Below are 24,827 nucleotides of genomic sequence, written 5' to 3'. Positions count from 1 at the left end.
ACTCGGTAAACTGTGGTTGTCGTGTACCGATACCAATATCGAGCCAAAAATGATACACACTTTTTAACTTATTTCTTGATTTGTTGATTGCTATGGAAAACCCCAAATGTCATTTTTCCTCTTTTTGTGACTGCCTATCGAGTCATGGCTGCAATTTGGCTTCCTAATTGATAATTCAACTTGGCAGAAATTATTTCAACTAACAAGTAACGTATGCAGTTATTTCTGGATTTACCTAATTATTGAACAGCCCTTTGCTGCAGCGTTTCGTGACCTTATTCGATTTCTTAAACTCTGCTGTGGAAGTTAGCAAGCGAGGCTAAAACCCGAGTGACGCAATTGGCGTCCTATTCGCTGCTTCAACCTGATGTGCTTAGGAAAAATAATCGAAAGTTTGACCGTTAAAGTAAGTAAATGAATGAAACACGGCCACATAAGGAAATGAAACATTTCAGTAAAAGGAAAAATGAGGATTGGGTCTAGTATCACACTGCTACATCTGCCTTTCACCTCTGTTCATTTCCTGACTACTTGAATCAGCTAGGAGTTGAAAATACACAGGGATGGCTAAAGTTCTATGATGAATTTTTACTGACAAACGAACGAATGAATGAATGGATGAATGGGTGGACTTTATTCATAGTATACAGTGATACAACAAAATTGGAGGGTGTCTTCTTTCAGTGCAAATACAAATAAAAAAGATAAAAATGAGTATACAGATAAACATGTTAAAAACATAATCTTAATGATGTATAAGAAATGTGTATAGCAAGATCACAAAAATACACAACGATCTTTTGAAAAATGATCTCGGATCATATACACTAATCTTCTGGAAGAAATTAAAATAAAAAAATAAAAAACATTACAATTCTAGTTAATGAAATGAATGCTACATTATATTGTCGCACCAAAGGTCCATGATATGTTTAAGTATTCAATGGTTGTTTTGATTCTATAAGCACACGGATGGTGGGGGCACCATTTCCTTGGTTGTGTCTGGGGAAAGTATAGCCTGGTGTCGCCCATCCATGATACATTTAGTTATTTGAATATTGAGTTCACATTTAATTAATTTACACAACATTAATTTAAAGTAGGGCGGCAATCGACGCCCGCAGGATGATAGTTTTGAGGCCACTGCCTTAAGGTCAAAGTTTAAAGATACAATCAGTTTTATTTAGCGCCTCTTATGGTAAAAGTGGTAGTGGTAAAAGTTATTTATTCCAAATAAAAAAAAATTATGAACTAAGAAATAATTCTTGAGCTATTATATAAATGTGCATTTTTAAAAATACTTGTAAGTGGAGAAATTTGCATTTATTTTGCAGAACATTAACCTTAAAAGTGGGGTGCTGCATTTTAAAACTAAGCCTTCAATCATGACTTTGAGCCAGAAGATGGCAGCAGAATAACACATAATGTGTGTGCATTTCTTAGACACGCTTGAATACAGTAATCTGTTATTTTTTGAACAGGCCTGATAAAAATATTATAAAAGCAGATAGGCGTGACGGAAAATAAAGCATAAGGTCTCTTTGAACTCAGTTGGCAATTGTTAACACATACTAAATAAAGCAAATATTTTAACTTTGAACTGTATAATGACACCATGAACCACACATTCCACATTTAACTAGGGGGAGTTGATAGGATTGTCTGCCATCTTTGTGCTACGGGTGCCCCCAAAAACTTTGTCAAGGGTGGGCAACAAAATGAAGAGGAAAATGGTGCAGTTTGGTCCCTTTGGGTCCCTGTGGTTTGTAATCTTCCTTGTGCTTTGTAGCACACGTTTTTGGTGGCTTTAATCAATACAGCGACATCTAGCGGTCAAATAAAATACTGTCCCTTTAATGTAAGTGACGCTAATAGAATTGATGGATTCCTCCATTACTGAATGATTGATTTGATTTTCACATTATTTTAAAATTTTGTTTGTTTAAAAAAGCTAAAAGAATAATTGAGAACTGTGAAATAGTTTCATAAGTTTTTCTTTTAAAAAATCTGAATTTCCCAGACCGTAACCAGATCCTTGCTCCAGGGGCCCCAAATAAACTGCGTTTCAGACCCCTGGTTTAGAGAACAAATTATTGTATTTTGATTTTCTTGTCTATATTTTCTTTTTCATCTTATTGCAACAAACATCGCATCACAAAAAGAAAGATTAACCTGAAAAGAAAAAAGGAGATGCCAGTTTGAAGCCAAACGAATAAAAGAAACCCGTCCACAAAAATAACTGGACGCTTCCATCGATCGTTTAAACAAATAATTATATCTTACATCAATAGTCCATTTAGAAATGATGACATTGATTGAATCACAATATATATTTGACAGTTTCTGATGTATTTTTTCTCCCTTACAACAATGCAAAACCTCAGAAGAATAGGCATTTTCTCGTGTAAAATTGTAAATGGGCCGTACAGAGATTACCGTCTTCCATCAGTAGGGGTCCCCGTTGCTCCACATAACAGCTGCTAATCTAATAGAGATGCTGCCTGCACTTTAGTCGAAATAAAGTTTGTTCTTTACTTTATTAATTTTGGACGTTTGAATTATTATGTCTGATGAAATTCTCATTCGGGAGTCTATTCACGTGCAAGGTACAACATCTGTGCATGAGATTGTTCTTCAGTAAAAGTTTTGTAAAGAAAAAACTGTATTTATCATGAAAATTGAAATTTTTTTGTTAACCTAACCTTCATATCTATCTTAGAGGATGATTCTCCCATTGTTCAGGGAGTCCTTTGTAAGAACAACACCTTTCCATTTTGATCTTGCTCTCGATTGTCAACGTTCAGGACTTTGATATTCCCTTTCATTCTTTCATTGCGTCTGTTCCGAGTGCTGCCATTTGAATGCAAATAGCTTAGTCATTTCCTGCCCTAAAAAAAGACAGGTGAAGGGTATTTTTTATCTATTTCCTGGTCTTATGGTCTCAAAGTAGGATTTGATCAAACAGTTAGTGCACATGTTAGCATCGAAAAGAGCTTCCCGCTGATTCATTTGGAAGAGGTTTAGCATATTGTGAGGGACAGAGGAGACAGAGCTTCTTCTCTTTACCAAAGGGGTCTCTAAACTTTTTCCTCTGAGGGTCACGTAACTTTGCCCTTTTCTGATGAGGGTCCGGAATCAGTTTGGAACAGAAAAAAATGTGACCATTGCACAAGTGCTTACATGTAAACGTCCATTGTTTTCCACAAAGCCAAGATCAAATTTACAGAACAAAAGTCAGAATAAGAAGAACGACAAAAATTTGTGGAAAACAATATTAACTAAAAACACTCACCGGGTTCTTCACCGAAAAAAAGTCCATGGAAGATGCAATTTTGTTGTGCTGTACACAGTCTTAACAGATTCAAGATCAGCATACAATATGTCACAAATTGAGTACACTTTCCCCATTTCTGCAGAGATTTCCTTAATTGAACAACACTGAAGAAACTTTGATTAAACACAATGAAAATAAGTGTGTAAAGCTTGTATAGCTAAGAAAAAAATATTTTTCCCCTCAAAAAACTCAAAATATAGATAACTAAATCCCTGTGGGTATAACCCAAGGACGCTACGCCCCTATGTGTCCAAAAAAGCACTGCTTGTCATTTTTCTTCCAAAATACCTTGTGACTTGTTACTCTTACTAAGTCTCAGGTATGAATAGGGAGTAGGTCAGCGTCACTTCCAAATGCCATCTAAAAAAGATAGGTGCAGGAGTGTTGTTAGCATTGCTGCAGGGATTGAAGATGTGGGGGGTCAGCCTGGAAGTACTCAGACCGTACACCTCAGGAACTTTCACTTTAGGGTGTACTCACTTTTGTTGCAAAAGGGTTTAGTTATTGACGGCTATATTTTGTTTTTTTCGAAGGTTAAAATAAATTGACACAGCAATAAAAGCTTTACACAGACTACCTTTTATTGTGTCAAAGCCATGGTTCTTCAGTGTTGTTCCACTATAATGGAATCTCTGCAGAAATGGGAGGGCTGTACTCCCCTTTTTTTGACATACTGTAGTTGTCTAAGCCCTGGACCACCAGTTGTATAGATGACTTGTGTAAAGGCAGTAGACTTTCTCATTATCGCACAATTTTTACGGTACCAGAGGTGAATGTTAACTTAAGTGTGTGTTTCAGACTTTACAATGACAATGAATTCTGTTATATTTTATTCCAAGCGGTGTTATTGTCAAATTTATTGTCATTGTATCATGCGGAATAAACTATGACATTAACATTCATCTCTGGCATGTGACCTAAAAAAGTAAGATAATGATATAAAAGCCAATGCCTTTTCATATAACATCTATGTCAATTTTCAGCAACCACCAGGCAGTGGACCAGTACTGGGCCGAATGTCGTTTGGAACTGGGTCACAGAGAAAGTAAAAAATGCATGAGTTAGCTCATACAGAATATTATTTTTTGTGTATACCTGGCTTATTTTTCAGCCATGAATAAAATCCAAGGCAAAAAAAAAAAAGTTATTAAGTAATTAAGCAGCGATTAATCAGTCGTCCAGTATAGCTGACCTCATGTGCTCAGGACTGGATGCAGAGGTAATCAAACCTAAATCACTGCAGTGTGATCACCAAATCCTAGCCACAAGCACACTGGGATTATAGATGTCAAGTAGGGCTGAAACAACAAATCAATAAAATCGATTACAATTGATAAAGCGTTGGCAACGATTTTCATCATCGATACGTTTTGTGGTGCAATCTATGCGCCACTCGCCATGCAAATTTAATGCAAATAAAGGTGGAGTTGATGGGACATGCTTGTAGTAGCACTTTGGTCTGGCAGAGTGCGCTTGAGAATGATTTAAAAAATGTACATGTTTGCAAGTGTATAGCATACATTTGTGTATTTTTGTTTATTGTTTAGCCATTTGAAAGAAAAAAACTAAGGTCAATGCTAAAGGCATTCGGTTTAACTTGTCTTCACAATATTTCCCACATTGAACAATGTTGCTTTGGCTGAACTCTTTCTCATAATACTCTCTTCCGCAACCAAGCATTATGGGAATAAGTTCAGCTAAAACTATGTTGCATAACAATTGTCCAGTCACGTTCATGGTTGTGCAAAATGTTCATGCGTCACTGAGGTACCGCCAAGATAAACAAAGTCCTCTTTGTAAACTTTGCAAGTAGATTTTTATTGTCTGTAGTCAGGCTAAAATGCTCACAAATTTTAAAGGTTTTGGTACGCGTGGTTGATGTTTATGCCGCCATAGCTGTAGGTTTATGTTACAGTTCAAGCTTGTGATGCTACTGGCTATTGTGCAGGCGCGGCTCTCAACACAGATAAAATGAATGTAGAAATGCCGACTATTTCTATATTCGATTTTTGTCAGGTCCTGTGTATTTGTTTGGCCCTTAATCACAAGAAATCTCCGTGGGCTGCACAGACTATTCACAGACATTATTAACATGAAATATAGGCCATAACAGAGTGTCCAGTTCCTGAGATCAACATCTTTCATAAGCCATTGAATTTAAGTGTGTTTTTAACCTAGATTTACACACTTCTGCTGAGGTTGCAGATGGATTCTCGTAGGGCGGAACATTCCACAGTATTCCACAGTAAATGAAGAAGGCTCTCCGACTTGCAGATCTCTTCTTGGTTCATGGCATTATTAGGAGTAGTTGACAACATGTTTGTTTGCATTAGAAGGAGCATCCCATTGATTTATTCAGAAAGAGTTTAGCTCTTCTCATCCCTCAACCGCAAGTTGTCCCGGCAGTGAGTCATCGCAGCCCTCCCCGTCTCGCTTCCCTACTCATTTCAGTGGATATCCTAGCCAGCTCGCTCAGGGCCGACGGTGATCCCCTCGTGCCTTCACATCTCCTCTCCAATCTCGCCCACCCTTTTCCCTTTCCCTCTCAGGCGCCTACTCTCTTCCTCACTCGAGTGCTTGAATTGCCTTTATTTTATATGATGACCGATTTTAGAGCACACCATATAGATGTGACGCTTTGCTTTTCTTACTCAGCAGAATTGTGTCATGCACTTGAGGGGTGAAACACATACTTGCGCACACTCAATCCAGACTGATGGTATTTGAGGCTTGGTGGGTGTGGAACAAAGCTCTCAGGATCAACATTATCTTATGAGGTACCGCCTGAGTTGAACTCTGGAGGATGGGGGCTATACACATTCATTTGATATTGGGATTTTCAAACGGTGTGGCAAGTAGTTTTGAATCTTAAATGCAATCGTGACAAAAAGCTTAGAAACTGTAATTAAAAACTTGGATCGGTAGACCATCTTTGAGTATTCTAAGGGTTTACACCACAAAATATTACAAACCCTGTGGTACAAGTAGTGTTGGACGCGTTACTGAAAAACGGTAATTAGTTATAGCCACTAATTAATTTAAATTGTAACTCAGTAACCCTCCAGATTACTGACACCATAAAGTAGTGAGTTACTCCAAAAGTGACTGCTTAGTTACAAATTACCCACATAGACGCCAAACCCCTAAAACTGCTTTAAAATAGCCATAAAATCAATTGAAGAAAATGTAAACACCAACTTGTGCAATAATCTTGAGTTTGCAAACGAACGCTTAGCCAAGACACTCGATATCCATTTTTTTCTCTAGGCTTCAAACCACTCCTTCTCATTTCTGGGTACTATCCAAGACATTTTCTTTTTTTCTCTTGGGATGGTGTATTGCAAAAATAATACCAAAGTAGAATACCAGCACACTTTTAACTTGAAGGGGTAACAAAACACCCATTTTTTTCAATTAGTCTAATAAGCCTCCTCTCAATAATGTAGATATGTATCAAAATATTCCACGCAGCATGGATCTCGAGGAATTACCGTATTTTCCGCACTATAAGGCGCACCTAAAAGTCTTAATTTTTTTCAAAAGCTGACCATGCGCCTTATAATACAGTGCACCTTATATATGGATAATTATCAAGTCGCAAAGTCTTGCAACTAATGAAAGCAGCCGCCGACTAGATTTCCCCCCGAACGAGAAGTAGTCCGCGTGTATGCTGGGATTTATATACCGGCGTTTCATTGGCTAACCAATGTGTCAATCATCATTTGACTCTATCACTATTGGCTAAAGTTATTCGGAGGTAAAGGGGGCGGATCCTTTTTATCATTTACAGGCTTGCATAGGCTAAAGCGGCAAAACAAACCCTGCAATTGGCCGAAAAAGATGTGTCAATCATCAGTTGAATCGATCACTATTGGCTAAAGTTATTCGGAGGTAAAGGGGGCGGATCCTTTTTATCATTTACAGGCTGCATAGGCTAAAGGGGCAAAACAAAGCCTGCAATTGGCCGAAAAAGATGAATGTGAATAGCATGTTGGGTCGACGGCATAGAGAAAACAGTATTTTACTATTCTGTACTGTATTTGTAAATATTTTACTCTCCTGGATTTACGTCACTCACGGATATAAGAGGACCATGGTTGCACATTATTATTGAACACAACGACATCGGTGAGCTACTCCGGCTATATATTTTCCCAGTATCTTGTTTCAGAGTGATTTCGATGTTTCTGTGATGGGTCTTTTTTTAAATTAAACTCAATTCCAAGTGGTTATTGTCATATGCACAGTAAAGTTGCGAGCGAAAAAGAAAATAGAAACTAAGGAATGGTTGGCATTTCTTGAATCCCAAGACTTTAACCTTCCGAATGATATTTGAAACGATGCATTTGAGTGACATCATACGGACACCGCATTCGCACGTGTCTACGACACGTATTTGCTTCTTTGCAAGCTTTCGGAATGTTGAGGGGGTAATAAGTTTGACTGAACTATCTGACTGTTTTGTCGACGTTCCCATTGTAGCGCCTTATAATCCGGTGCGCCTTATGTATGGAAGATATAGGACCAAAAACTATTTTTTGGGGGTGCGCCCTATAACCCGGTGCGCCCTATAGTGCGGAAAATACGGTAGTTTTCATACTAGACAATTTGATATTATATCCCCTAGAGCTGTGACATCACCAGAAGACAACAACTACTACAATAGTGGGTCTTGTTGGAAACAATTGTAGTCATCAGCCAATGCGCTGCACTCATTTTCGCCTGGAATAATTGGAACTTTGCTTAGAGTGTTGCTGGAGGACTTCTGACTGTTTTGTCCGAATTGCGTCCTTTGATCGTCTCAAGCTTCAGGCCATAAGTTAACCAGCCTTTAAGTGCAGCGCCCGTCTCGTTTTTGCCAATGCCTTCTTTTAAGTATGTGATTGTGACTTTTCCATTTTTTTTTTTTTTTTTGCTGCGTGTCTTGCAATTAATATATTTTTCCAGATAGCTCCTCGTTAGCGTCCTTTGCTCTTCACATGACGCCAAAGCTCAGGAAGTCAAAGACGAGACTGTTAGTTTTGTTGTTGACCAGAATGCTTTAGAGACAATGCTAACTGTGGGAGAAGACACTTCTAAATCTCGGTGCAGAAGATAAAAAGAAGAAAATAATTAAAAGGTTATGCTTCAAAGACAAGGTTATCTCTTAGCTTCAAAAAAGCTACTTTTAGATTTGGGCATAGAAAAAACGCAATGGTGGTTTTTGGGTGTAAAATGAGATGACACTTGATGCTGGTGATAATGATGCCAGTTTTCAGTGCGGTAAAGACCAATATAGATTTTGGCGCAGTGGAAAAAAAATTACAAACAACGTTAGCTTTTATTGTCTGAGAATGCTTTTTACATTAGAAAACTACGATGCACGTTTTCAGCATAGAAGACAATGCTCATTTTTGGCGTTGAGGACGACAATGCTGGCTTTTCAGGCAAGCTTAAATCAAAGTCAGTTTTCTTTTTAACTGATTTAAAGGCTGTGTCTTAGATATGGATGACGCCTGCTTTCAATGTCGTAGAAAAGGACGGAATCCAATGTGTGACTTTAAATCTCATACTGGTTCTGGTTTGGAGAAAACAATGCTATCAAACATTTCTATTTAAATGCTTGGATTGTGAGATTTCTTATACATAGTTTCGTCTATTTTTAGGTTCAAAAGAAAAATCCAATATGCTGATGCTTCAATGTATCGATACCTTGCATAAAGGAGTCCCATTCTGCATTACCTTCCGGTGCTTGAGATGTTTTATTCATGAGGATTTAAATTCCATATGGATGTGCGGACTGTTTAAAGTCTTCCATTTTCAGATGTGGCTGTTTTGTTTCTTAATTCATCTGGTCATCTTCACCCTTAACAAGCTGAGATCTTTGGCTTTTAGTGACAGTGCTTTGATATATAGCCATGGACACAAATTTCCACAGATTGGAGGAATCCAAATGACTTGGGGAGGGGGGGAGCTTTACCTCTCTTTGGATGCCAACTTGTCATTTGCAATGGGTTTCAAACGTAATACTTTTCAGACGCACTCATTTTTCTTTTGAAAGAATTCCAATTTGACTTTTTTTTTTTTTCTTGGTTTATGCGAGTTATGCTTTGCTGTTAGGTTATTCTGACTATTGGGTGCCATTTCAGTATGTTAACCTTGACTCAAAAAATGTCCAATATTCAATGTCTTCAACATGTCACCTGAAAGAGGGACTTTCAAACTTTAAGAGAAATGTATTGGTCCCTCTCAGGATGTTATACTGGATATAATCTGTCATGTCTAAAACCTTGGAGAGTGCTATGTTTTTCAAATGTAAAGTTTTAAGACGACCAAATTTAGATTTAAATTATTTTTTCTAAATTTGCGTTATTGTTTGTTTCAATTGTGGTTTTCTTGTCGACTTGGTCTTAAATTTGGTTTAAAAAATCCTATAAAGTCTTGAATTCAACTTGCCTTGAGCTGTAGGATGCCTGCTATTTGGTAACCTGGAAGGGATTTTGAAGACTCCGCAGTTGTTTTCAAAATGTTGCCTCTTCAGCATGTTGTAGCGCTTTGTTATTGATCTCTGACCACAAAGCTGCTAATTAACATTGCTGTGAAACGGAGTTCAGATCTAAAAGATTTTGCAGCGATAAAAACGAGCAGATCTGCAGCTTGTTTATGGATAAAAGTCTGCAGCTTCCCTCCCATGCTCAGAGGGGAGGCAGGGAACCTCCTTTGCTATTTGTTTTTCCTCCTCTCGGTGAGTTCCTGGCAATCTCTAGCGATGTCCACCCCCCCCATGCAATAACACGTCATCTTCTCCCAAAGCACACTCTTAATTCCCACTCCATTTTCTCTCTGCCCCGTTACCCATCTCATTTTCATTCAAAGCCTTTTTTTCACTTGATTTTTAAGCCCTGGTAGCTCATGGAAACTTCTCGCTTTCTCATGCCATTTCGACTACTTTGATAAACAGTATTCACCATTTTACTAGGGCTACAACACAAGACTATTTCAATAGTCGACTATTCACCGACTATTGAAACCGTTAGTAGATTAATCGGATAAGTTATAATTTCTTTCCTTTCTCTTTTTTCTTTATCTTTAGTATGAGCTTCATTTAATTATGTGGCTAAAGACGATCAACACCATTTGGTACGATGAAATATACATAGTTTATTGAATATCCTCCGGATTCGTACCAAAAAAAAAAAAAATCACAAACAATTTACTGTCATTAGAGACATAAATCCATAAAATCTGGATGAATAAGTAAAGTCAACTCAACATTTGTTATTCCTGTAAACCAAGAACAGGCTTATTCACAGCAGTGGAACAGTCAATAAAACAATTATAATGTGTATTTTGTGAAGTACACTCAGTGGTCAAGTGTAAAACCGTTAAAAAGAGTACTTCTCAACAGTTTAAAACAGTTTTAACAATTGACGTTAGTTCTCTGGACTGCATGCATTTAGTTTCAAATACCTTGGTCAGGCACAGCCTTGCATAACTCTCAAGCTCTCTTATAGCCAAATATACACGTATGAATTGTACAATGTGTGTCATCAAAACTATATTACTTGAATCATCCCGAGGTGAGTCAGATTATTTTAACTGTTGGTGCGTCACCGATCTACTGCCCTGATAAACAAGATCTGCGTTTTAATTGGCCATATCCAGGCTAAAATGTTCCTAAACTTGACAAGTATTCCTACGCTTTCTTGATGCTGACCCCGTCATTTTTGTATTTTTATGTTACTGCTCAAGACAGACGCTATTGCGCACAAGAGAGGCCTCGCTGTTGGAAACACGTGCCTGGCGCCAATAGTCATCGATGGAATTTGTTGTCAACTATTTCTATTATTGATTTTTGGTTTTGATAATTTCGACTAGTGGGCAGCACTGTGGTTAGCGTGTGCGGCACAATTCTGAGGTCATAAAATTAAACCTTCCTGTGTGGAGTTTCCCTGTTCTCCCCATGCTTCCGTGGGTTTCTTCCGGCACTCTGGTTTCCTCCCACATTCCAAAAACATGCATGTTCAGGTTAATTAGCCGGTCTAAATTGTCCATAGGTGTGAATGAGCGAGTGAGTTGTCTTGTCTCTGAGTGCCCTGCAACTGGCTGGCAACCAGTTCAGGGTGTCCCCTGCCCAATGGCTGAAGACAGCTGGGATGGGCTCCAGCACCCCCGCAACCCTACTGAGGATAAGCAGTGCAGATAATGGATGGATGGAATTTCGACTGGTCACCGCAGCCCTATTGTTCACACAATTGTCAAATTATCTCCCGATCATTCGCATAATAAGTGAATCGTTTGCTGTTTAGCTTAGCCTTATCTTTGTATATGGAGAAAAAAAATGTCTGTGTTTGTTTCAGGAGGAGTTGCGTGAGCTCCGAGTGCAGCCCATCGACCCTCAGGCCGAGCAGGAGATCATCGAGAGCATCGAGGAGATCTACTTCTCCAACCATTCCTTTGACATGGTGCAGCATGAACTGGAGGTCTGAAAAAAACACTGTTGTCACCGCTCGAGTGGCCGGATGAACGACAAGTCAGTCTCCTGTAAAATTGATGGCAAAGCATCCGGCGTTTCCATGCCAGAGTCATCCCGGCGATAGCGATGCCGTGACGGTTTGCCGGGCTCTCATGCGAGCCGCGGGCACTTCCTCTTCCTGTTCCGTGGGCGTCCAGACTGATGGATCGTATCCACGGAACAGAAGGAGGCTGTGAAATCTCATTAGATTTATCTGGGTCTCAGCACACCTCATGAAATGAGACTCTCAATCAAGGGGAAAGTAATTACCTATCATCCTTTGGGGCATGGAATTGGAATATCTTTTTTACCCAGCTGAGTTTGTTTGCTGTTTACTAAATAACGTCTCCTGGATCCCGGTCCCGCCCTACGTATGATCTTATCAAATCCCTCAATTGGGCTAATTATTTACACTTGATGGAACACGACGCAAAGTGAGATCTGGGAGACAATCTTGAACTCATCCGAACGCTTCACGGGATATATTATGTGTTCGAAACCCAGAGCCCCGTGAGGTCCCAGGAAGTTTTTCTAATGAGGATGTGTTTTGAAGCGGCGGGATACGCTGCTTAACAAATGAACTCAGTTGTTGTTTGTTTAGAAACTCCCCACCGAGCTGAACCTACCCAAGCTGGAGGAGTACCGAGACCGACTGAAGAGACAACAGGCAGCTGTAAGTCGCTCACAAGTGCTCAAAAAGTTTGAAAAATCTGACCTTATTGCCGGTTATAAAATTCAAACTGAAATCTTATTGTTAAAGGAGCTGTCTGGAGTTTGGAACTTAGTTACTCTCTGCCGCCATTTACAGACTTATGTCATAATTAAGCTATGTCTAAACCCCGCCCCCTTCGCTCACTCGGACAAAGATTGAAGATTGAAGAGTCATATGGCAAGTGTCACAGTAGCAGACATTTGGCAGGGGGCAATTGACGCCACAAGGATCATATCACATCTCAAATTAATCAAAATAGACTAAACTATGCATTGGAGGCTTATATTCATGATTTCATTGTTGAGATGATCGATGCAACGCTTTAGGCCAAAATGTACAGCTCACAATGTAAACGTGATACACCTCATCTCTTTCTCATCACCATCTTAAACCACAAGATAGAGGATGTTCATGCACTGCAGGTTAAGAAATGTGATTTACCTTTAACTTATTAACTTAACTTCACGTGACTTGACGGAGCTAATGTTGGCCTAACGTTGGAGATGTTAACCCTATAAATAAACTCATGTTCCTCTCTGGCAAAGTGCCCTCAGATACTATGTTCACTTACTTAAGAACAGATGTAGACATCCTTATTAACTTTATCCATGCTGAGGTGGTGCTGTGCACGACCACATAGCTTTTTTTCAAAGCACACTTGTCTCTATTTAAATGGTTTTGGAAAGGGTAAAAAATACACACTATCGCCCAGCTTTTCAGGTTACATCAGATTTGCATGTACCCCACACCATTAGAATCATTTTAAAGTTAAGAATGTGAGGAAAAAAAATCCCGAAGAAAACGGGCTAACTGCAATGTGTTTCTACGGACAAGGAAACTCAATGTCTAAGTGTATTAACTATGCTATGCACACTGTGATTCACATTTGATGATGGAACTTAGCTGGAGGTCACCTGCAGCCCCAGTCAAACCCGTTCATGATGCATGTGCAAGTACTTGCTTGAGTAAACCCCACTTGAGGCAGGGCTTTCCTTACTTTCACCATTTTCATGATACATTGACAAATAAAAACAAAAACTAGCTAGTAAAAACCTTCCAAAATCCATACCGCTCCTTTTAATAGGTGAAATATTTCACTTAACACTTTTTAAGGAAACCTCAAACTATTCACCCCACCTTCGATGCGCAATTTTCCAGAGATCAAAATTAGTCGACGTAAATGATGAAGAAAATAAGAAAATAAATTTAAATAGCTAACAATAATAAAAATAAGATTGTACTGAAAAGTATTCAAAATAAGGTCACAATCAATACAAATAATTAAAACAATTAAAAGATATAATTCAAATTCAAATCAATCAAACTACAATCTTGCTTTTATTTTTATCAATAACATACTTACCAATGTTGAGAGATTAGACATGGCACACAATAGATTTGTCTCGAAAGACCAAAATGATAAGTTTAAAGTTTAATAGATATTCAAAATAATGAGCGAAAACGTCAATGGATTTCGAAACTTGCAAGGAGAACAGAGGGAGCCTAAACCTCCGATAAGAAATTACAACCTGTTCGTAAAGCCCTCCCGCCGAGCCCTTTTATCTAATAGGCTACAAAGCATATCTGCCCTAAAGGGTGTGGCAATCAAAGAAAAGCAAAGTGATTGGCATAAAGTGACAATGATGTAAGCAGTTCATAATAGTCAAACAACGAAAAACGGTGCACAAAAAAACTAAAAAGCAAAAATAAAAACTGTCATAAAATGGGGTGATTTCATGCTCGTGCTCACATTTTTTCTGTTGCATGGAAATGGTGCAAGTAAGAAAACGATCCATATACAAGATAAAAAAGTATCCGATCGAAGATATGCATGTGCCTCACAAGCAGCTTGGCAGGGGCTGCAATGATTATATAAATCAGAAGATGGCGTCACCGCGTATAACATTTTCAAGTTCTGAAAAAAAAAACCCTTTACTTTGGATTTTAAGCTTTCACGCTTAAAAATAGGTAAAGCATTTAAGTTTTAACTTTGAACACTTCAACCTGCATATCTAAAACAAGAAATCAGAGTGAATCTCATTCCCAAAGATTTCCCCCCAGTAGCACGACAAATTAAGATAAAAAAAAAAAAGAAAATCACACAAGGTTTGCCTTGATTATGGTAATGACTTGCTTAACGTGAGCTTTTGGAAGCTCCTCAGTAAACAGATAGAAAGTCAATCTTGGAAAATAGATGGCACGTCTTTTCATCCTCCCATGAACAGATGGTCTGAGATATGCATTTTTATGTAATATGAGAAGTTTGTGTGTGAAGCTGTCAAATGTTTTTTGTGAGACTGGATTTTATTAGCGAGAAAATCGGTGAAGGATTTATTTGCAGAAGCTGAGTTATTTTGAAGCGAGATCATAAACGTGAGCACTGCTCGATATGCTTGATCTGAAACTCGTTATAGCAACACATTGTGCACACACAAGCGCGTGTCTTATCAATGCGTGAAATGAAGCGTAACCGTTTTCAGGAAGCCATGATGGCGCTTTGATGCGCTCGCCAAGGGGACGCCCCGGGAACAGCTCCCTTTTTGTCCAAACCGAGACGCAATTATTTCTGATGAACAGCGTTTTGACTTACGTGTTAGGAAGAAATGCCATTACTCTTCTCGGTAACGAGAACTCTAACGCAATTTGTTTAAAATCCAATTCGGTGGCTACCGAGTTGGCCAGCGGGTGGTGCTCTAGATTCCCCACCAGGATTATTCCCCAAAATATAGTCTAATTTTATTCTAAAGGACGCGCTCCTCAAATCCTTGTTTTTTTTCACTTTTAAATTATCGATTTTGCAATTCATTCATATGAATTGATTGATCGAGCCAAAGAAAAAATCTAGAGACACAAATAAAACGTGGTTTGATTCTGAACAAAGATTTTTTTTTTCTCATGGTAAAGAAAATCAAATTAACCAAAATTTGAAACATTGTGACAAGAGAAACCCATGCGCTATTCTACTCAACAATGATAAAATGTGTTAAAGAGGGGTAGGGGGATTGAATAGAGATGCCAAAGTTATATTTGAAAGTACTGTACTGATCAATAAACCCAACTTTGAAATAATCCACTAATTTAAATAATCGACTGATTGCAAAATTCTTTATCCCCTTTGTCCAAGGGGGCAAAGGCCCACCAGGGCCCCCCTTTGGGCCACTACCATGGAAGTTAGAGCGAAGAAATCGAGCGAGCGGGTGTTCTTACCTTGCCTTTTAAAGGCCGATGAGGTCTTCGGTAAATGGAAGCATGTCCTGTGACCGGTCGAAGTTTACTGTTGACGCTTTTCAAAATACATTTCTCCAATTCATTAATGGGAAAAATTTCATTCAGACACACAACACAATAAATCTCTGGCATGAATCATGACTGCATACATTGGCACCGAATACATCTTTTAATTACAAATAAACACTCTGGGGGTTGAAAACAATATTATACAGCTGGAGAGTCTGATCACTTCCTGGAGATGAAGGGCCCCTGGTGTGCATGCCATTGTGTGCATTTGAGGTAAAAGGATAGGTCTTGTGAACGAATTGGGGCATTTTGAGGTTCCTCCTTGTTTTGGCATAGTTTGTGGTTGGAAACCATCCATCCATCCATCATCTGCGCCGCTTATCCTCAGTAGGGTCGCGGGGGTGCTGGAGCCCATCCCAGCTATCTTCGAGCAGTGGGCAGGGGACACCCTGAACTGGTTGCCAGCCAGTCGCAGGGCACACAGAGACAGACAATTTGCTCGCTCATTCACACCTAGGGACAATTTGGACCGGCCAATTAACCTAACATGTATGTTTTTGGAATGTGGGAGGAAACCGGAGTGCCCGAAGGAAACCCACGCAAACACGGGGAGAACTGCAAATTGAGCTAACCACTGCCCCACCGTGCTGCCCACTAGTGAAAAATGTATTCTTAGCAGGGTAGTATCCTACACGCATTATTAATAACATTTTGTTACTACTGTTATCTGAATTGCTCTCTGCGTTGGTTCATCTCCTAACTAATTGCCTCAACCGAAAACGCACTTTGACTCAGTCCACTAAAGCGACAGATAAGATAATATCGGAAGAGCGCAAGTTAGCGTGTTGCTGGAAGCTTCTGAATTGAGGCTTTGATCCAGTTCCTGAAATCCTCCTTGGAAGTGGGACTTTAAATTTAGTGAGAGCCACTCAAGTGCTTTCAAAGCAAATGTACAATTTAGGGGGGCGTGGAATTCATGATGTGAACCACTGAATCGGTAAATGACATTGCTGCTTTGAAATGGTTTTTGTTCCTACATCATTGAAAAACGGAGGCTTGGCGTCTTGGATGTCTTGAAATCTTTTTTTTTTTTTTCTAAGTCACATAAGCATGTTAAGATTTTCTTTGAATTCTTTATGGCAAGTCCGGCTGACCTTTTTGTTTATAGGTCAGTAGGCAATCGACGGGTTAGTTTTGTCAGTTTTATTCAGGCAAAGCACACACGAGAAAAGAACGGCATCAATCATTCATTGACAAAAGGAAAGAATGAACTATTTGCACAGACACTGCTGCACAATACAAGAATACAGTACTTCAACATGTGCCCAAAGGGACTAAGCTGAAGCTGGCTTATTGTGTCTTTGAAAACAGCCTTTTTTTTATTTGAATTTGGGGAATATAGTTTTTTTTTTTTAAATTGTATTGGTTCATTCATCATTTCATTATTTCGTCCTTTCTTTGTTTCGTCAGTTCTTTCTTTTGTCCTTTGTTTCGTTTGTCCTTCGTCCTTTGACCTTTTTTTCAACCTTTTGTCCGTTGTTCCCAAGATTCAAATTTAACTGTCCATAATTATTTTTGTTTTGTATATATAAATTAGATATAATTCAATAAAATAATTTGTTATCTTACACTATCTTACTTCATATGTTCACTTGATTTAAAAAAAAAAGAACAATGAAAAATGTAATCATTCAAAATTACAGGTGTTACTTGATAGTATGACCTCATTGTCGTGTAAAAAACATACCATTACTTTGTCATTTCATACTTTTTTGCCTCTATTGTTTATGTTGTATTGTAATATGATACATTGAATGATAACTGCACAATTTCCTTGAAAAAAAATGTGTAATTTTTAAATACAATGTGTAGTTTTTTTAAATAGAGTGCATTTTTTATAGCTCTTTACAATGTATTTCACACTCACCCATTCACACACACACACACAATAATATATATATATATATATATATATATATATATATATATATATATATATATGGGCAGCACGGCGGCGCAGTTCTAAGGTCTTGGGAACCTCCTGTGTGGGTATAAAGCCAGCTAATGGACTTCCTGTGAGGAGTTTGTATGTTTTCCCCGTGCTTGCGTGGGTTTCCTCCGGGCACTCCAGTTTCCTCCCACATTCCAAAGACATGCATTTCAGGTGGATTGGCCGGTCCAAATTCTCCCTAGGTGTGAATGAGCGAGCAAGTTGTCTATCCCCGTGTGCCCTGCGATCGGCTGGCAACCAGTTCAGGGTGTCCCCTGCCCACTGCCCGATGATTGCTGGTATGGGCTCCAGCACCCCCGCGACCCTACTGAGGATAAGCGGTGCAGATAATGAGATGAGATGAGATGGGGATATATATATATATATATATATATATATATATATATGAATATTTTCTGTCACGGCTGGAAGGTAGTATTTGGATCTTTTTTTTTTTTTAATTGTGTTTTATTTACATTTGGCAGTTTATTTTCACTTATGTATTACTGTTTTATTTGTATTCTAGTACTGTTGTTTTGGAGTTGAGGCATCCTTGCTGTTTTGTTGCTTGACATTTGGTCAAAGTTTTTCCGTTTTATCACAGTGTCTTGCCTGCCCTTTGTCTTCTTTTGCAGGTTTCTAAAAAGGTTGCCGATCTTATTCTGGAGAAACAGCCTGCTTATGTCAAGGTGATTTTATTTTGTTTTTACCCACCTCACAATTAACAGCAGCTCTTGCGTAATTCCAAACTGTTCCAAGATTTTTCAATTTGGTTTGAAATAAAAATGTGCAGTGACACTTTCAGCCATAGATGGCAGTCACGAGTAACTCCAAATTGCCATTCAAATAATCATTAATATTCTGCACATGGTTGGACTTGTGAACGAACAACAATTGAATAGAAAGTGTAACGTGACCTTGTTTTTACTCTTCTTTTTTCATCCCAAATTCATTTTAAACTTAATCCCAGAAAATCCTTCCTTTGCCACGCCGATGATGTTGCAACTATTTGAAATGCATGTAAGAGATTTCATGAGCGTGTGAGAGGGAGATAATGTGGTTGAAAGAAAGTTGTTTCGGTACTTCTTTGCTGGTGTTTTTGCACCATTTGGAATATGTTTTTGGGACTATTTAGACTTTGAAGCTATGCAATTATGGACCCCAGCATTAAGGACCATTACAAATTTAATGGAATTTTTTACTTATTGGCTACCATTGACTACTACTTACATCAATAATCAATATCTAGGCTGCCGTCAAAAACTAAGAGCCATCTTAGCTAGGCTGCCATAGCATTTCATATATCATTTTTAGCCAGGTTGCAGGAGACTGCTTTGATAATCAAAGATCCTTTCTAGTTGGGTGCCACTGACTACTATTTACGCCATAGATGAGTTTAAGCTAGGCTGCCATGGACTGCTATGCATATCATACATACTGTTTAGCATAGCTGCTGTAAACGAATATAGACATAAATGACCCATTCAAGCTAGGCTGTCAATGATGCCTATTGTCATTATTTGTTTTAGCTAGGCTAGCGTAGACTGCTACCCATGTCAATTATCCTGTTTAGCTAGGCTGCCAAAGAAGCCAAAAGACATCAAAGATCCATTCTAGCTAGGCTGCAATTGACAGTTTTTTCCCCGCATGGATCCTGTTTAGCTATGTTGACAGTCTGCTACTGACATCAACGATCCCTTCTACCTTTGCTAGTATTGATGCCTGTTAATATGATGGTCATTTTTTAGCTAGGCAACGAGAGACCGCTATGAAGGTAAATTATTAATTCTAGCTGACTTCAGGGTTATTCTTGTCATACATCCCTTTTAGCTAGGCTATCATTTACTGCCTTAGACGTCAATGATCCGTTCTAGTTAGTTTGCCATTGACGACAATGATGTTAAAGATCCATTCTAGCGAACCTGGCAGTAGATGAGCTGACACCACGAAAGTCCATTCAGTGCCATTGAAGGCTATAGACGTAGCCCATCCCAAAACTTTGTCGTATCCCAAATTTAGACAATGCTTTAGGTCCTAAAAACAAGTATCCAATTATGTAAACACAAACTGATGGTCAAGCTTTGCATAGTGCCGGACATTTTTTCCACGACTCAACCGGTAGGCAATTTGACAAAAATTATCGCAATACTTAACATCATCAGTCAATATTGATAATTATCACATCTTGTTTTCTTTGACATTTTCAGCCTAATTTTTACCCCTCAGTGAAAGTTAACAAAATCAGATGCTGCTTTTACCAATGTCACAACAAAGACGCATGGTGACCAACGACTTTACATCATTTCACAAATATGAAGAACATTAAAACCAAATTAAAAATTGACATCAAAGCGCAGAACATTTCACATAATCTGAGGTGGATCTGTAATCCCAGACAACTCAATAACCATGAATACAAAAACATAATCTAGTTTACACTAGCTTTTTGTGCATTATGACTATTCTAACAAAATATACATAAGAAAATGTTTAGTATCAAAAATGTTGCAAATAAACCAAACAGTGTTTTAAAGGTTACGGGCCAGAATAATGTGTCTGTCCACAGTATCAAGCTTTGATGGTGCTCTGCGACAGGTCGCGATGTTTCCATCTGTAAAGGGAGCTTGTATCTTGTGTCAAGTACTTTAATAAGCTTCTTGAATCCCTGATTTTTACCAATGCTCACAGGTAACATGTCGGTTGCTATGAAAAACGTTTTTTTTGTGGTATGGCACGCTGATGGAAAACATTGTAATAAAGCTGCTTGTAGAACGTCTGCTAGCGCTCGTTTGCCACATAATTGTTTTTCTTAGCAAGTGATACTATTTTAAAAGGCGGAGTATGTTTGTGGGGTTGCCCGTCTCTGTTGACACATGTCGGCAAAATTGCAGTGCATGTCGCCGCTCCATTTCTTATCAGACTCCAAGTAGCCCACTTTGCTATGTCATCAAGATTAAAAAAAAATCTTGTCTGGTCAAAATTGTTGGGAATGACAGCGTTATAAATACCACCGTTACGTAACGGTGTTATTTTTTTCAGTATCAGGGTGATCTAAGTCATTGTTTATTTCGCCTTACAACACCGTTATCGTTACTTTGGCTACAGCACACCGACAGTGGCGCGCCCCCACAAACACGGCGATTTTTTTTTTTTTTTTGGTAGAATTATAACAATTTTAAATTCATTTGTGTGTTTCATTGTTAATGGATTTATAGGAAAATGTAAAGTGTCTTTTACTTTCATTTAATTTTGAGAACTCTATCGTTTACTGTAGATTTGTATTTAATTATATTGTTTACTATTTATATTTGTTGTACTTCAAGTGTAGGACAAATCAGTTGCTAATGAGGTTGAATAAATACGACAAGGTTCTATAACACAACTACCTGTGTTTTCAACTGACTTGAATACCGCTGAGAAAATGTCAAATTCTTTGACATACAACCATTGTTCCCTCTAATTTTCCACTGGTCTTAGCTTTCTCACAAAGTCGGTGAGCAACGCTTGAAACAACAGTGAGCAACAGCAATCCCAAGTGTGGCAACCAAATCATTATCCATCATGTCCAAAACTTGACATCACGTTACATTTTGCGTCAGTTTCCGGCAATGCAAAAAAAAAAAAAAAAAAGTTCACTTTTGAATGAATTGACTAATGTACTATTGCAGAGGTTGTACGGCCTACAAACGTCATTTGTTTTTACAACAATTCTTTCACAAGATTTCCATTTCTTTTATTCGTGGTATCTTTTGTCGCATAATACTAACATTTTTGGGGGCTTATTTAGTCGGTTGCACGATACAGAACTGTATTTAATTACATTTTTTAGTGGATGTACAATGTTGGCAACAAGATTAACTTGATATAATTGGAAATTATTTGAATGCAACACAAACTTTCCTCTTTTTCCCCTGTTTTTTTACTCCTTTTTTTAAAATTCCTTTTTAAAAAAAATCTGTTCATTTTTTCCTAGCTGTTACTTTTTTCTTGCTTTTTTGTTCTCTTACCTTTTTCCCTTTGCTTGCTTCTTTCTTTTCTTCTGGCTTTTTTTCTGAATTTTTCCTGCTCTTTTTTTCTCTTTTTCTCTCCTTTTGTTTCGTTTTTTTTCAGCTTTTCACTACTTTTTCATTTTGGTATTTTTTTCTTTTTTGTTCTATTCCCCCCCTTTAAGTCATTTTGTGCACAATTTTACATAATATTTGGTCGCATAGGGATTAAAGAAGTAAAAACAATCTGAAGAGCCGCTTGGGACCCGGAAGAGTCGGTTATTTTTTTGTGAGCCGAGCCAAAGAAGCCGGTTCTCGAAAAAACTCTACTGACTTTACTCAACTTTGTTCAACTTCGACATTGACTTCAAAATACCACATTTAGAACAAAGCGTCAGGGGAACCCGTGCATTTTTACCTTCATGCACTGTAACTTTGACTTAATTCGCTTTTTAATTAGTAATTTCGAGCCCTCATTTTTGTGAACTGGCTAGATTTTCTTGTGCGCGGAAAAGCTCTGGGTTGTGCGCAATTGCGCACACACGCAGCTTAGAGGGAACATTGCATACAACTTCTTTTTTTTAAAGTAATGAAAAAAGTTACTTTTCCTCTTACTAAAATGCTTCAGTTACTAAGTTACTTTTTGGAAGAAATAGTGAGTCCTTTATTGAAAGTAAAGTCCAACACCGCTGATTACATCTTAATTTTCTTTGGGCGATCATTTCTACGCTGCAAACAGAAATGCTTGTTGCAAAATAAGGAGTCCCCTCCGGACGTGATGCTCGCTCTCGTGTTTTTGTGTTTGGCCCTTCGGTGGCAACCTAATTTGTGGGGACGTGTAAACCCCGCTTGAGGCTTAAAAAAAAAAAAGATGCTCTGCTAAGCATCGAATCCGATCGGTAGCAGTAGAGCCGAGTGGCCTTGTGCCAGACCTCGCTTTTGATCACTGTTGACACCCTCTAGCCACATTTGGCCTCCTCTCATGAAGGATGCAAGGTTAAGAGGACATTGGCATTGATGCGCACTGCAGGTACGACGACAAATCGATTAGCAAATTCATCAACTTTTTAATGATCAATTAATGCCTTAAGTTTTCTTTTGGAGAATAAATCGTACAAATCTTCAATCTTAATATTAAATTTGGGCTTATTTTTAAAAGCACTATTGCAAATAAAGATAATTTGCCGTTTTGGAGGTCACTTAGAAAAACTTGATGATTGAGGGGCCTGAGTCCATCGATTTGCTGGGACTTTGTAAAAGAATCAGCCCTTTGAGACTTTTTGTGATCAATGGTGTCACAAATAAACATGATTTGATATGAATCATTGATATCTGTCCATTGATCAATAAATGCACACCTTTGCTCAAACGCGGTACTGTAAAACAGGTATGGTACCATATACCTCATTTCACTGTGCGCATTTCCAATCATATCCACATATCCGTATATAAGTCGCATCTTTAAAATGTGTGGTGTTTTAAGTGGGCCTTATAGTTCTTGTAGTAACACATTGGCTTGAGGTAGCGTTTCTTGTTCTCCCGTGTTAAGAGAGGAACTTACGGTAGCTCCCCTGTCAGACCTGCCAATTACAAGCGAGGACTGGAGTCCGGTTAGCTCCAGATTAAAAAGTGACAGGAAGTAGATGTGTCAGGAAATTGATGCTGCGTATAAGCTCAACGTGTTTGCATCTGGATTCCTGCAAAATGTCATCTGCGAGGAGTCATCTTTGTTGCATTGCGAATTACAAAAGGTGTGAAGCAAACTGCAGCTTCCTTCTAATGTATCAAAATGGATGAAAAGTCTTGATGTGAATGTAAAGACATTCATTAGATTTATATTCGTTCGAACTTTAAAGATTCACTAACATTTATCAATTGTCTGATTTACTTTCCTGGCAACATGGCGTGAGCACAATGTTGGGACTATCAAAACGGTAATGTGGTTTTAGTCGAAAGTATGTCTTGGTTATCTACAATACATATAGCAATTTCAAACAGATGTTTACTTTGGACCATGGGAAAGAATTTGTTTTCAGAAAGGCATAAAGTCTTGAATTTAAATTGCCTTCACCCTTTAACGTTATGATGGCGACTTTCTGAAGTTATTTGTTGGTAACAATTACGTGCCTGTACGATTTCACCGGTCACTGAAATATTTCATGCCACATATCATTAGAATGCTTGAACGGAGAAACATCACTGTCAGTCAGAAAGACCAATGGTGTCCCCTCGCAGTCATCAAATGAGTTGAATGTCCGCAAAAATGGCTTTGTTACATTCAGGACACACAGCGAATCCAACCGTGTGAAATATTGACTTCTAAAGGCACAATAGATTAAAGATTAAAAAGAAAACCCTCCTAAAAGTATTTCCGCTTCATTGGATAATCCTTTTTGAAATTCGCCGGTATCCATCTAAAACTCCCCTTTAAAAATGAACAGACTCGTAAAATTATTCCCAATCTGGTCTTTAGATTCTGACCGTTCGATCAACATAATTCTCTGCCAATAGCAGGCTTTTTTCACAGTCCACAGCCCGGATTAGCCTCTACGGGCCTGTTTGATAAGATGGAGATTGCCTCCTGTAGCTCCGAATATTATTAGCCAGTAGTAACCGAATACAATGATGTTTGACACATTGGTTAGCCAAAGAAATTCCCAATATCAATGTATGCAATTTTAGTGTCTATTTACATCAGAGCCAAAAATAAATGTACGCAAATAAAACTGAAAATCCTTTTTTACAGCTCATTATTCCATGCAAGTGTGAACAATTATTGATTACTTTTTGGGACAAAAAGTCAAATATTTACAACTCTTTCAAGTAAAATACATATTTGCAAAGGTTTTAGTGGTGTAAACTGGTTGTCTTCAAATGGCCACTTTTAGAAACGCCAAACCTACTCCTTGAAAATTGTTTAATATACCATGTTTAGTTTTTCAGATTGTTATCAAATTAGACCTGGGACCAAGTAAGGCTTCAAGCTATTGTCTCAGCTGTTTTCCAGCTAAGATGGCCATGCTACACTCCTCTGCAGGCATTTCATTGCGTCCATATTCGCCAAGAAGAGCATT

The 24,827-nt window shown here is 38.3% G+C and overlaps 1 protein-coding gene across 1 annotated transcript in view; it reads left to right on the top strand.

Annotated features, from left to right (window-relative positions):
• vps50 (VPS50 EARP/GARPII complex subunit) overlaps positions 1 to 24,827 on the top strand; it is a 148,568-nt gene that overhangs the window by 7,154 nt on the left and 116,587 nt on the right. Inside the window, exons 3-5 of the mRNA XM_088325993.1 lie at positions 11,674 to 11,796; positions 12,430 to 12,501; positions 18,403 to 18,456. Of these exons, the coding sequence (XP_088182119.1) occupies positions 11,674 to 11,796; positions 12,430 to 12,501; positions 18,403 to 18,456 (249 nt within the window). The remainder of the gene's footprint in view (positions 1 to 11,673; positions 11,797 to 12,429; positions 12,502 to 18,402; positions 18,457 to 24,827) is intronic.

The sequence above is a fragment of the Urocampus carinirostris genome, chromosome 2 (assembly GCF_059441175.1).
Source record: "Urocampus carinirostris isolate Australia breed hairy pipefish chromosome 2, RoL_Ucar_1.0, whole genome shotgun sequence".
Taxonomy (NCBI): domain Eukaryota; kingdom Metazoa; phylum Chordata; class Actinopteri; order Syngnathiformes; family Syngnathidae; genus Urocampus; species Urocampus carinirostris.
Note: the sequence above shows the minus strand (reverse complement) of the source record. Positions and strands in the feature narration are given on the sequence as shown.